We start from the raw sequence: 15,243 nt of genomic DNA on the forward strand, positions 1-15,243 counted from the left end.
CTATGCTATTTCCTCCAAACCACTCACTTTGGTTCAGAATATTTAAATCCCTCCCCTCAGAAGAATTCCATAAGGAGCAAAACACATATGGGAGTTAAATAAATAGCAGAAATTCAGATGATAGGTTCACTGAATTAAGTGACCGAGTCAAGCCTGGTGACACAGGCCCATAATCCCAGATACTCTGAAGTCTTGGCGCAGGAGGATCGCACGCTGAAAGCTTGACTGGGCTCCACAGTGATATCAAGCTCAGCCTGGCAACTTAATGAAGCCCAGTGACAAAATCAAGGGGGAAAAGAGAAAAGGTCTGTAACACAGTGGCGATCACTGGCCTAACATGGTTAAGGCCCTGGATTCAACCCTCACTATTGGCAAAAATAAAACAATTAAGTTAATGTCGCTTTGAACCATACTTGGCCATGAAGTAACTGTAAACAGCTACAGCAGCTGTAATGTAATGTTTGCCACTGCACTTGCTTGAATATTAATTAATCAGAGTATCATTGCTTTAAAGGAAAGTGGAAGAAAATATCTCGTCACAATGAGACAGTGAGGAGAAAGGGAAAGGCTCCGCTTTCTTGTCCCTATGGCACTCCGTCTATTCTGTACAGGTGATTCCACCTCAGGAGCAATCTAGACAGTGGCAAATATTTGACTCCTTTAACTAAATATTTTAGAACAGTAAACCGTACAGGAGACAGTCTTCTCTCACCTGACTCTCATAATAACATTATTTCAATCCGGTAATAAACTCTGGTAACCATCTCCCCTGTACCAGGTGCCATGCTATAGAAGTGGAAGATTTCAAAATATTTAAGACACCTTTTCAGTTTCTAAAGAACTTACAAAAAGTTCCCAAAGAGCAGAGCACAGCACTATTGGAAAAGCACACAAACAGAAACATAGCTGGGACTATTGACCAAATAAACTTCTGAGGCACCTCACATTTCCATTCCCACAAAGCGCAGTTTTAACTAACAATGAAATAAACAGGTTAACGAGTGTGGTTTTTTCATTCTTCTCTTATATAATGTATTTAACTGCACCCTCTCTCCACTCAACCTCCCCTCTCTCCACTCAAACTCCCTTCTCTCCTCTCATGATATTTTCTCACATGTGTATTACAGACACAGAACAATCTTAGGTCTTTCTTACACTTACGAAACTCAAAGCATGCATGTTTGTTCTCTGATGAAAAGAAACACAGTCGTTTTTTATTCTTATTAATAGTATTTACCCATAAAGGTGTAGAGAGTTTACAATCTGTATACATTGTTGCAAAATGACTGCAAAAAAATTTTACACCAGCACCCTGGTTTTATTATTACACTTCTTTGGTTGACTTCATCCTGACTCTACAAAGAAAAACGTAGAATGGTTCATCTATATCAAAAGTGTTCCCTAGGAAATAATGCCCCATCTCTATAGAGGGCATTAAAGAAACTATCAGTTTGACTTAAACGAACAGTTGTGTTTTAGTTAAAAGATTAAAATACAAATCCTGGGGCCGGAAGGTTAAGTAAGTGGTTGGGAACATACATTGTTCTTGCAGAGAACTAGAGTTTGGTTCCTGGTACCTATGTCAGGTTTGACCAAATCCTACATCTCCTTATTCTTGTCTGATCTTTCCTACTATCTTACATCCTAAAAAGTGCAGTATGGATGGATGGCATATCTGACTGTCCCAGAACTGAATTCACAGAGTTCAAAATCATCCCAAATTTCTATAAACTGACTCTGCGTGAGACCTTCAGAAACACCAGAAATGTGCACAGACCTTTACTGTTTCGTTGGGGGAAGGAAAAGACTTAAACTAGATTGACTGAGAAAAACAAACTGAAGCAATAGGGCTGTGGGGTTCTTAAGTCGGAGGTGGGCAGTATGCTAACAGACCTTGAAGAAACAATACTGGAGCAATAGCCAGGCCGATGGCCAAGGCCAGTGGATAGAAACGTAGCTACAGGGAGAGGTGGATCAGACTATGGCTGCTGAACAATATAGGAAGCTGACCTGACCTGGGAAGGAAATTTTTACAGAAAGGTAAGTGTGCCTTGTTATCAAAGGAGTGGGTAGCTTTGGACAGCAGCTGCATACATTCCAGCACTCAGGATCTCATCTGGGACACACGCTGTTTGCCGGGAGTGTGGATTGCTGTTTCACTCACTGTAACCATCCACCAAAACAAAGACTGGCCAAATGTGTGAATTATTCTCATCAAAATTTCAGTTACTCCTATTTAAATGTAGTTGGCCTTACAATGTGTTTTTGATCAAGAACATGGTCTTGTTCATACATTTGCCAACACTGTCATCTCAACCTTTAGAGAAGAGAAAACTGACTTGGTTCCTGGTATGTGTGCTTCATACTGTCGCAACAGTAAGAAGCAATGCACTAGAGCCACACACACACACACACACACACACACACACAAACACACACACAAAAGCAATGCAATGCAAAGTGGCATGCATATGGTACACATTTAATTTGACAGTACACTTTGGGGAGATACCACTAAAATTCTGCTCTTTGCCTAGATGGGAAAGTTGATTTTAAAAACCATCTAAACTATTCAACTCCAGTCTTTACTCAGCAGACTCCCGCATCTGTACATACTTAATAACCAATCAGCTTACAAAGAGACTGGATACATTATTTTATTAACGTTGTAACTAATAAGAACAATAGCACCCCAATTCATTGAATTAGAGAGGCTTTAAGGTTAATCTGTACTATTCGTGACCATCAAAGAACCTGAAATACAAAATTCATAAGACTTCCAATAGACATGACACCCTACTCTGGGAAGTGTGTGGCCCTTAGCACCCCTCCTCACCCTTTCTTTCTCCAGTGCTTAGCTCCTCTGCTAAACAGTAAAATAAGCTGAGACTCCTGTCTTTATTGGGAACAAACCTTTGATGGTTTGAATGAGAATGGCCCCCCATAGGCTCATATATTCAAAAGTTTAGTTCCCGGTGGGTGGAATTTTTAGGAAAGATTAGGAGGTACGCCCTTGTTAGAGGAGTTGTGTCACTGGGGGGTGGGCTTTGCTCTTTCAAAATCCCAAGGCAGGCCCAGTCTCCTCTCTCTCTGCCTCCAACTTGAGGATCAGATGTAATCTCTCAGTTACTTCCCTAGTACCATGTCTGCCTGCCTGCCTGCCTGCCTGCCTGCCTGCCTGCCTGCCCGTCTGCCTGCCCGTCTGCCTGCCACCATGCTTTCCACTATGATAATCATGGACTAACCCCCTGAAACTGTAAGCAGGCCCCCAATTAAATGCTTTCTTTTATAAGTTGTCTTGGTCATGACGTCTTGTCATAGTAATAGAACAGTAACTAAGACAAAACCCGAATGCTCAATAAACACCATGAGACACAATATGATTTTTCTTCCAATTTCCTTTATAGAGAGCCCAAAACAATGTTTGAACATATAACTTTGCAGAGAGCCTTCCAGTTATTTTTATGAAAACCAGAGAGAAGCCAGATCGGTCCCTCAGCAGCTACCTGCATCTCCTGTTTGTTTTTATAGCTAGTACTTGCCAGGAGCATTTATAATGAGTATATAGTCAAGTTCACTACACTATATTTAAAAATAATCTTTCAGAATTAGAAAAGAGCTTGCCCTACCTTTAGTCTCTCCTCCTACCAGATGCTTCCTTTAAAAAGAAAGTACATAATCAGATAGAGAAATTATCTTTCTCCTTGGGCCATCTTTCAGCTTCCTTCCTGAGGTTTTAAAAATACAGACAAGAACCAAACTTTGGGGCCTTAGGACTAGTGAGATATTTCATTTCCCTTCCTGTTCAGTAGATATTTTAAATATGAAAAAAACAAAGATAAGGAAGAGCCTTTACATAATTTATGTGCAGCCTTTCATGATAAATACTTCGGGGGAGGGGGAGCACAGAGCAAACTGTTAGTAGCTGGAGTTTTAGAGACTACCTCATCTAGGGTTGCTCTCACAGTTAGGCATATGGGATGTTATATGCGCTGAACACAGCAGAGAATAGAACAACCACACGTCTTGTGTCCCCAGTCTTGTGTCTTTGCCATGTCCTACCTGCTCTGTAATTTTGCTCTACAAAATGCTTTGGTCTGAGATGAGGCATATTTAAATTGTGTGAAATAATGATGTACAGACAAATAACCCAGTGGCTGTGGCTATGTTCCACACATGACCAAGCCCTGAGCATTAAGTACATCCTCATGGACAGTCATGGACACTGGATCATTCAGTAATTGGAAAAGCCATGATTTCATGGCTTTACTAACTTTCTCATGTAGACATTTAAAGTTTCCGGAGTTAAGTGACTTAAAACATCCTGTACTGGCTGGTTTTGTGTGTGAACTTGACACGAGCTATTACTTATCACAGAGAAAGAAGCCTCCCTTGAGGAAATGCCTTCATGAGATCCAGCTTAAGGCATTTTCTCAACTAGGGATCAAGGGGGGAGGGCCCAGCCCATTGTGGGTGGTGCCATCCCTAGGCTGGTAGTCTTGGGTTCTATGAGAAAGCCAGCTGAGCAAACCAGGGAAAGCAAGCCAGTTATCAACATCCCTCTCTGCTCTCGGTATCAGCTCTGCTTCCTGACCTGCTTGAGTTCCAGTCCTGACTTACTTTGATGATGAACAGCAATGTGGAAGTGTAAGCTGAATAAACCCTTTCCTCTCCAGCTTTCTTCTTAGTCATGATGTTTTATGCAGGAATAGAAACCCTGACTAAGACACATCCTCTGCACACATGAATGAGGGTGAAACGTAAAGGGTAGTTTGACAGATGTTGAGATTTTCAGACCCCCTCTAACAAGATCACTACTACATTGGAGTCTCAAAAAAAATGACATTTCATTGTCTTACACAAGGACACTGGTGCAAACTAGGAACTATTTCTGGGTTGTGTGTTATAGAGAACTTTGGCTCCCTCCAAGAAAATTTATTTTAATGCATAAAATAAAATACAAAAATAACTATAATAAGTAATTATACTAGAATACAACTATCTGTTAATCTATATTCTACCTACTTGTCATTTTGTTTTGTTTTGAGATAGGTTCTCATGTAACTCAGAATGGACTTGAACCTGCTGTGTGGCCAAGTACACCTTGAGTTCTTGATCTCTTCCCTTCACCTCCAAAAAACAGAGACTTAATTTACTATGCTATTCCTGGGTCCTAAATATATTTTTAAGAAGCCAGTTAATATATAAGCTTCTTCAAAGAGTAGTGGAGTACACCTTCAATCCCAGAACTTGGGAGGCAGAGGCAGGATGATCTCTGTGATTTAGAGGCCATCCTGGTCTACAAGATGAGTGCCAGAGCAGCCAGGACTAGGTAGAGAGACTCATCTCAAAAATAAAAAACAACAACAACAACAAAAAGACCATTTTTCTACATCAGCTCATTAAACAATATTACCAAACGGCAGATATCAAAAATAACCACTGAGTTGTGATGAAGCTAACTGCTATTTTGAGGTTATCCACAATAACTGAATTGTGGTCTGAATAGTCACAAGAATAGTCATGCTACTCTGGTTGGCTGCATTCACAATTCAAGGAAATGCTACATTCACAAGTGCAGGAAAATAAAGTTGTAGATTTTCCAGCCAAGTTGAGGCCTTGGATTTGATTGTCACGGTTACCAACTCTAAAAAAAAATCTGAGAGTTAATCTAGTTTCACAGAGGTGCATAGTCAGTTCATCAAATGAACCCTGCTGCAAAGTGGGTATGAGAGAAAGCCCACCGTCTGCTTCCTTTTACTTAAGGCAGGCCCACGCTGAAGGCTCACTTCAGTTCGCTGAGCCCGTAAGAGTCATGAGAATACTGAACATGCTGAGTAAAGACACAGTGCACACATTTCTAGGAATTAAAAAACCCAAGCAAGAAGTCTCTGAAATGCAAACAGCATCTTGGGAGTTAGAACCTTCTCTACTCTCTAGGATTTCAAAGTTCAATTTGTATTTTTAGGTTTTACTTGCCTTCCATTGGCATGTTTATATTTTAACAGTACAAAGCAGTATATTGAAAGTTCAAATTGTCTTTTTCAGTGTTTTTGAAAGAAACATAATGAGCAAGGACCCTAAGTGTGAGCACACACAACCAGGCCACTGTGACACAAGTAAATGTCCGAGATTACTATGATAGTTCAGTATCTCAGTTGGGCTTTCAGCTGTTTCAATAAAACATGACAAAAGCAACTTGGGGAGGAAAAAGTTACTTTTAGCCTTTCTAATCGCAATCCATCATGGAAGGGAGTCAGGGCAGAAACTCAAGGCAGGAACCTGGAGGCAGGAACTGAAGTATTCATTGCTACTGAGTTTGGTCCCCATGGCCTACTTTTTTATACATCCAGGCCCACCTACCCAGGTGTGGCCCCACTCCCCGTGGGATGGGCCTGCCCACATCAATCATCAATTAAGAATATGCATCACAGACTTGCCAAAAGACTACGCTGATGGGAGTATTTTCTCAACTCTGAGGTTCCTTTTTCCCAAATCATTCTTGCTTGTGTCATGTTGACATGAAAAACTAGCCAGCACCTAAAGGGTTAGTTATGTAGAGGTATGGATATTTAACTTCCATATTCACTTAAAAACTACAGTAAAAACATAAATATCCTATTTATAAGACAAGCTTGGTTAAAATATATTACAAATGAGATATTTAACAATTTGGTACAAGAGTTTCCATTCTTTTTAAAACTTATTTTGGGGGGCTGGGGAGATGGCTCAGTGATTAAGAGCCCTGATTGCTCTTCCAGAGGTCCTGAGTTCAATTTCTAGCAACCACAGGGTGGCTCACAACCATCTGTAATAGGATCCAACGCCCTCTTCTGGTGTGTCTGAAGACAGCTATGGTGTACTCGCATACATTAAAAAAATAAAAATAACGTTGTCCTCCTGTGTCTCCACACACGAATACTAAATTTAAAATGATTGAAACTTATTTTTACTTTCTTATTGTTGTGTGTGTCAGTATGTTGTCTCTCTGTGTATCTGTTCCATATGTATCTGATTCACTGGAGCTGGAGTTGCAGATGGTTGTAAACTGCCATTCCCAACTATGTGTGTTAGGAATCGAACCTGAGTTCCCCAGAAGAACAGCCAGAGCGTTTAACTGGTGAACTACTTGTCCAGCCCCAGATTTTTCATTTTTTAATAAAGTAGTTGTGACATTTTACATTAAGGAAAATCAGTACAATTAGAAAGGAATTAAATCTAGATAATTCAACTATTAGATACTTCAAAATATATAATGTTGAGCTGCTCGGCAGTAGATGACTTACTTGCCTATCACACTCAAGGCGCCAATGTTGAAAAAGAGGAAAAGAAAGCTAAGTATAATCAACAGATCTTGAGAAAAGGAGATGTGAGTAAATTCCCATGGCACCATGACCTATATAACCTTGTTTTTAAAAAACTAACTATAGCCAAAGCTGCCCATTTGATAATGAGTTTGATCCCACTCCCTTCCCCTAGCCCATCTCTGTCTTTGTCTCTGTCTGTCTCTCTCTCTGTCTCTGTCTGTCTCTCTGTCTCTGTCTCTCTCTGCCTCTTTGTGACGCATACAAACACACACACATACACACACACTTGTGTGTATGGCTCAGACTTTTCAACAGATGAATCACAATACCTTCATGAGCTCTGATGGTTCACTTCCTTCTTCCACCACAATGAGTTGAGATCTTCCCTTCCTCTCATTGTCCCGGATGCCAATGGCCACCTGGCTTGCTTTCAGACGCTCATATTTGTTACAGGAGGAGCCACACCACTGGTAAATTTCCTAAAAGAAAACAAGAAGATGGTTTGACCTGAAATACACACAGAGGACTTTCAGCCTTAGCATGAACCTTCTGGTGATCAATAAAGATAGTTTCATAAAGATACAGAGGCTTAGCAATAATATAAAATATATAATAAAATAAAGAGAATGGTAGTTAGTAGAAACTCACAACTGTCAACGTATAAAGATTAAGTGTCTTCAGAATGCTCAACCAGGAATCAAACACTGATATCACACACACTTTGCCACAGCTCAGAGAACATCAAAGCAGGGGGTGGAAAGATCTTAAGAGCCAGAGGTCAGGGAGAGCTGCGGTGAAACGGTGTCTGCTGGACTTGCAGGACAAGTAAACTCATGAACTCATGACAGCTGTGGCTGTTTACACAAGATCTGCACAAGACAACTCCAGTCAAAACTCCAGCATGGGCTCAGGAGGGGCACACAGTCCCACACCTAGTTGAGGAATTACTGACAGTTGGTAGCTGCAAGGAGAGAAAGTCAGTTTTCTTTAGGGGTGTGCCCAATGTGTGGCCCCACACCCATGTGTATGAGGGCAGCACTAATTAGATTTAGTGGATTATTTAAAAAAAAAAAAAAAAAACTCATGAAGTTGGGAGGGGACCATGGGAGTGGTCCAGGAGGAGTTGAGGGAAGACAATGAGAATCATCAGAGTGTCATGTGTTATCTATGAAACTCTCAAAAAATAGATATAAAGATTATGTCTTTTTCTAAAAATTAAAATCAGCTACTATTAAGGTATGTAAATTTTTATGTATTTATCTGCATCTTATCGATTTGATAACATTGTAAAAAATATTTAAATGAAAAATAGATATCATCACTCTTTATGTGTTTGTCTATTAACTATAGTTTATAAAAGTAAATTTATATAGATTACTTAAAATGTATAAATACCTTATTTCAGAAACAGTCAAAATCTGTTAAAGTATTAAACTTTGATGGTCATAAATTTGATATAACACTTTCATAAAATAATTTATTCATTTGCTCATTTTTTTAAATTAGTAAATACAATTTCTCTAGAACAACACAGTTAAGTAGGGTCAAAAATATGCATACAACATGGAACCTTAATATATATGCACATATATACATATATATTATTGAATAACTAAATCTAAGAAACTAAGGTACATAAAACCACTCAGTAGTTCTTATCAAGAGCCATAGTTAATGACCTTTGACTCAGTAATGGTTCATTTTTAATAATTATTCACAAAAAAGAAAAACCTACATGCACAAGAATTGTAATTACTATGTGATCTTAATGAGGCATAACAAAGCTTTTAAATACTCTATAACAGCAAAAGCTGTTTAGAATAAGATGCATAGAAAGAAATAGATGCTGAACTACTAAAATAACTGTTAACAGAGAAACAGGAAAGGTCACTTGTAATAACACAGAGACTATATTATGTGTCATTTGGGTTGAAACATTAAAGATTGAAGTTTGATAACAGTGATCATAATATATACAACTGTAATTGTAAAATCAAGACATATGAAAATTACTTTTTTGTGATTGTAAAATAATTACCTTCCCTTTTCTCTCTCAAAATCCTCCCATAAGTCCTTGATCTCTAAGAAGAAGATATTTTATCAAAAAGAAAGTGGTTTAACAGATGAAAGAAGTTAGTTGTTTCCCACGTACCCAGCTTAACACAGGGGTCAGAATTATCACACACTATCCGGGTGATAGAAACCTACAGGAACTTCCTGTGTGGCTAGTCTAGCAGCAGAACAGATCATTAAGTACGCTCCTACTATCAGGAGGTCTGCACTACAGAAAGGTTAGAACCTGAGCTATAGAAGGAAAAAAAAAGAGCATCAACAGAGGGATTGGTATGCAACTAGCATACAGGATGCTCAGAGATAAAAACGTGTTCTAATACGGTGTGGAAATCATTCAGACAGACTATGAAGAATAAAGCAAAGCCACAGAACAACACAGTTTGTAGAGCCAAAAATATTCATTGGCTACAAAGAAAGGTAATTTAGGGAGGCACAGCTTTAAATATGGAGGCATGAGAGAAACCCCCACTGCCCCATTCATTTATGTGGAGCTCTGTGTGAGGGCAATTCCAGAGAAAGAGAAATGACTAGGACAAAGCCACCGGGAGATTCTATGCAGAGAGACTCCTGCCCTAATATTTGCACCACAGTGAAGCAGTTAAATGTGAGGGAGGGGAAGTGTGAGCCTGGAGGGCTGGGACAGCCACTCCTTGGTATGACAGGATGTTTTCAGGTTTTAAATGTATTCAATCATAATATATAATATATTGTGTGCAATATATTACATATAATACATATTAAAAGCGAAATTAAACATAGTGTAAGATGTCTTCTCTTTCTCATGCTCCCACCTTAAGTAATCCATAGTCCTCTTTAAGAACAAAGCATAGCTATTAGTAACTCAGACTTTGGTAATACTAAAAACTGTCTTATGTTCCATTTCATTCTGTAATATGATTTCATTCCTCAGTATCTTCAAGGCTCTTCTCTTTCCTGTTTATAACAGAATATATTCTTATTATTTCATTTCTAGCCCCATTTCTAAACCCGCACATTGGCATTCAAGGCATACATGCAGAGCCACTTGAATTCCATACCAAGGTCAGTAATTACAAAGCATGAAAACACATTGTTCCCAGTGGCTATTAGTCACCGAGACTTAAGATCAATGGAGCAGAAGTTGCATTTTTAAAAATACAGAGATATATGCAGAGACGGAAGTCTCTGTTGCTATCACACTTCATGTTCAAACCACTCTGTAGTATAAAAACACATAAATTCCTAACATTAGAAACCTGCTTAACTATTTGGCCTGCCACAAGACTGCCTTCACAAAAGCCCTACCCTGGGAGACTTTCTGAGAAACAATGTATTGAAAGTTCTCTGGGAGATTCCAGCACTCACTAGCATCAGAATCATTGCCAGTCACCTTGGGCACACAGAACATACATGCAGCCCAGTGCACCATTCTGACAAGCTCAGCCCAGGGTCTTAGCTCAGAGTCCTTTCCCCACCCCTGTTGATGACAGCTTGTAATAATTCCTTACACAGTAAATACAAGAAAGTAAACTTGAGTGTTCATGTTTTATATTACAGTATAGAGAAAGTAGATCAGAATCAACTCTCTTGTTCCTCAGAATAGTTAGTAACTTTCATAACAGTTATATAATCTTCTATTGTTTATATTGCATATCAAATTAATTATATTAAACAAACTAAGCTTTAATTAAGGTGAATCTACACTCTTCTGACTTTGGCTTTCTACCATTGAAAACCAAGTTTAATAGGAAAATACATCACATGTCTACAAATAACATATGATGAAAAGAATACATATATATATATCATTATATATCATCTTCTTTGTATAAATGGCCTCTCATCTATCTTGGAGAGTTATATAAAATCAGAATTGTATCCCCATCTCTAAAGCCTTATCGAAACTTAGTAAAATGTATCTAAGTTATCTGATAGATAATGAAAATTTCACAAACATTATTTATAATAAAATTTTAATTCCAAAATGTTAACTATATTTTAGATGAACCTTGTAATGTACTTATCAATTCATAAATAAATTCAGTTATCAGTTGTATAAAATATTCCTCACTATTGCTTAAAGAGAGAGACTAGTTTTTATATGCCAATTAGAAAAGAAAGGTAAGAATTACTCATGTTTATAACAGTAAAGTTTAAAGTGAGGTATTCCTTTGAACTTCAAAATGACTAAACAACTAAAGGTGTAAAAACTGACAGCCTTGTTTTGGCGTGTAAGTGTATGACTTGTGTTTGCCGTGTATCCTTTTAGTCATATGCTATTTATAGACAAGTGATTTTTTTTTCTTACTAGACTTGGTAAAAAGTCAAAAGTCAGAAGAGTTTGAAGAGTCACCTTAATTAAAATTTACTCTGTTTAATTAACTTGATATGCAAAAACCTGACTGACTTCTGGCAGTAATGTGTAAAAGCTTGCTTTAAAAGTATAAACAGAATTGTAGCAAACTCTTCCACTTACATAGCTTATCCTCATTATATGATGCTGTGTCTAGGGTGTTTTTCATTTTAACAGAGCTCTCCTCTGTGGAAACAGTGTAGACGGTGCTATTAATAAACTACACTGCCCAACACTCATTCAATTCAGAGGTAGATGGTAAGAGTGCTTAGCCTTTCCACACAAGGACACTTTGTATTCGACTGGCACCATGCTTCAATAAACTCTCCAATAACTCAAATTGGTCTGTTTTCTAGATTTGCTTTAAAAGGCAAGAGCAGTCAGGATTGACATGATAGTTTCATATGTACTATTATAGGAAAAAGTTCTCTTATAATTTAAGCTACTTTGTTTGTAACGCTGCCATAGAATTTAACTGAAAAACTTGCGTCAGTCTGAGTGTATGAGGCACTGAAAATTATAAAGTAAACATGGTTTCAAAGGCAACTGTTTTACTTTCTAAGCTACTAAGGCATTTAGCAAATACTAGATGGGGCATTTCTTTGGGTACAGAATATTTTTTAAAAACTATCTAAATTTGGACACATCCACACAGTTTGGCATGAAGTTTGATTACCTCTTTGGCTGTTGAAATACATGTTGCCCATGCATACTGTGAGTTTCAAAGAAAACAGTTCTCATAGGCTCAATATGAGGAGGTGTGGCCTTTTTGGAGCAAGTGTGGTCTTATTAGAGAAGTGTGTCACTGGGGAAGGTTCTTGAGGTCTTAGAGGCTCATGACTCAGTTTCTTCCTGTGGCCTGCCGATCTAAATGAAGAACTTTCAGCTACTTCTCCTGCATTATGCCTGCCTGTGTGATGCTTGCTGTCATGCTGATAACTGACTAAACCTCTGAACTGTAAGCCAGCCCCAGTTAAATGTTTTCCCTCATAAGAGTCACTGTGGTCATGGTGTCTCTTCACAGAAATAAAACCCCAACCGAGACACATACCCTCCAGTAGAAGTTCACAAAACCATCAGTAGCATTTACCATCCAAGCTGTTAAAGGAAGAAAACAAATCACTCTACATAATTAGGAAGGGAGAAATAAGGATAGAAAGACAGCTTGTTATTAGCAATTAGCCTGATCCATGACTAACCAGAGATAGACGCAAGCGAATGACAACTTTAGAAACAAGTCCATTTGAGGAAGGGATGCCTGTTATCTACACACGCAGCAGTTCCAACTACGTGGTCAGCAAACATCACTTGGAGACAGGAAATAAGGGCAAGAATAAACCAGTGCTCAGTGGCGTGTTTGGAAGTTAACTGAAAGGGGCACAAAGCAGCTCACGTCATGTTGACTCACAACGTGGCAAAGTTGGCAGAACTACATCACACCACACGCTGGTTGCCAGGTTCAGAGCATCACATGCCTTTAAAGGCTGTTCCCTCTCACCAGCCCACACATCTTTAAATGAAGGCTAGATGAGTAACTGGCAAGTTAAACTACTGAACACTTGATGGCCAGAAGAAACTATATCTTAACTTGAGCAGAACAGCGGGAACCAGCGGGAACAGAAAGGAATTGAGGATTTTTAGGGTTAAGCCTATAGAACTTATGCACTGTGCCACTGGGTAGGTAGTGCTCAGCAGTGGTTCTCAACCTGTGGGTAACGACCCCCTATGGGAGGGAGGGTCAGATGACTTTCACAGGAGTCACATAAGACCATAGACAGATGCATTTACATTACAGTTCATAAGAGTGGCAAAATTACTGTTATGAAGTAGCAACAAAAATAATTTTATGGTTGTGAGTCACCACAACGTGAAGAACGGTACTAAAGGTTCACAGCATTGGGAAGGCTGAGAACCACTGTACTAGAAGCTCAAAGAAAGACAAAAGGACTTGGGTAATTCTGGCTTGTCTGCTGATAGTGAGGCCATCCACTAATACCAGCTGAACAGCTTCAGGAGGTTTCTTGTCCCCACATCAGAGAGAATAGGTGAGATTGGGTTTATCTGTACTAACAAAGTGTTTATAGTCACACTTTATCAAAAGCCTTCTCCAGTAGCCATATGCACGGTGGCTCCGCTATTCAAATAGTTTGCAAGTCCTATAACCCTGAACTATCCAGCACTATTAGATAGTTCCTATCCTGAAGTGGTTGTCAACATGCACAGTGCCTTAGAATATATAACCCAGGGAGAAGGAGCTTTAAAAATTATCCATACCAGGTTGGAGAGATGGCTCCGTGATTAAGAGCACTGGCTGATCTTCCAGAGGTCCCAAGTTCAAATCCCAGCAACCACATGGTGGCTCACAACCATGTGTAATGAGATCTGATGCCCGCTTCTGCTGTGTCTGAAGACAGCTACAGTGTGCTCAGATATAATAAATAAATAAATAAATAATTTTTTAAAAAACGTATCAAAAAGCGTCACCCCAAGCTTTAAATTCAAAAAGAAACTTTGGGATCTAATGATAAGCTCAGCATTTTAAAACGATTTTTCCCCAAAATATTTTAACAGAAAGGCACAAGTAAGATTTAAATGAGAAATGCTAACATCATCAGTGTGGTCTTTCTTAGGGCCCTTACCCGTTCATCAACTCTAGTGAGACTGTACCTTGTCCGTGCCCGCCTTCCACCCTGTTACAATGTGCACCTCATAGCCAGAGGTCAAAAGGCTCTTCACCCCTCCACCACTCACTACGGCATAAGCGATGCCATTGGTCCCTGCTTTTAATGCAGGTTATTGTGTAAGGATTTGGATTGAGTTAATGTTTCTTCTTATCTTTACTTCTTACAACAAGGCTCTCCTCTTATGAAACTAGTCTTATGCATTACTATGGAGAAAGAACAACTCTATTCAGAACAAAGAACACTTGTTTTTCCTGTCTATTTTATTTTTAAACTAAGATTTTTTTAATGTAGAACAAAGATAAAATTTTGAAAACTCACAATTTTAACTTTTAAAATATGTGACTTTGCCAGGAAAAAAAAAAAAAAAAAAAAAAAACCTCTCTTTTGTCAACAGAAGTTGAATGTAGGACATCATGTGTGAGAGGCAAGAACTCTCCCACCAAGCCACAGCCTCAACTGAAGGAATCCTTCAGAGAAGGAACGATGGTTAGAAAGATGGTGTGTATACCAAGAAGCATGGTCTTCTTCCTCTCAGGTGCTAGGAAGCACAGTTTCTAATTCTAAGGCAAGAATATATAATGTGGCCTAAGGGAAGTGAGAGAAGCAAGAACTGGACCAGAAGCAGTGACCCAGGACATTTGCCCTTAGTGCATTTGGCATCCACATGGTTTGGATAAGCACCATAGCTTCGGATTGAAAAGTAGAAGGGCATTTAAGAGATAGGACGGACCTAGGAGTCTAGAGGTGAGAAAGTGGCACCTTAAAGCCGATGTTGAGATCCTGCCCTTTTCTCCTCCACTCTTCTTTTCAGACATAACTTATTTATTTCCTCCCGAAGATGTTCTCG

At 38.9% G+C, this 15,243-nt stretch overlaps 1 protein-coding gene across 2 annotated transcripts in view; it reads right to left on the minus strand.

Moving 5' to 3' along the window:
* The window catches only part of SCIN (scinderin), a gene marked incomplete at both ends in the record, with an annotated part of 68,836 nt that overhangs the window by 35,452 nt on the left and 18,141 nt on the right, over positions 1-15,243 (minus strand). For both annotated transcript variants that reach the window (XM_080910033.1, XM_080910032.1), the window contains one exon: positions 7,637-7,786. In XM_080910033.1, the coding sequence (XP_080766159.1) occupies positions 7,637-7,786 (150 nt within the window). The remainder of the gene's footprint in view (positions 1-7,636; positions 7,787-15,243) is intronic.

This window comes from Micromys minutus, assembly GCF_963924665.1.
Source record: "Micromys minutus genome assembly, chromosome: 1".
Taxonomy (NCBI): Eukaryota; Metazoa; Chordata; class Mammalia; order Rodentia; family Muridae; genus Micromys; species Micromys minutus.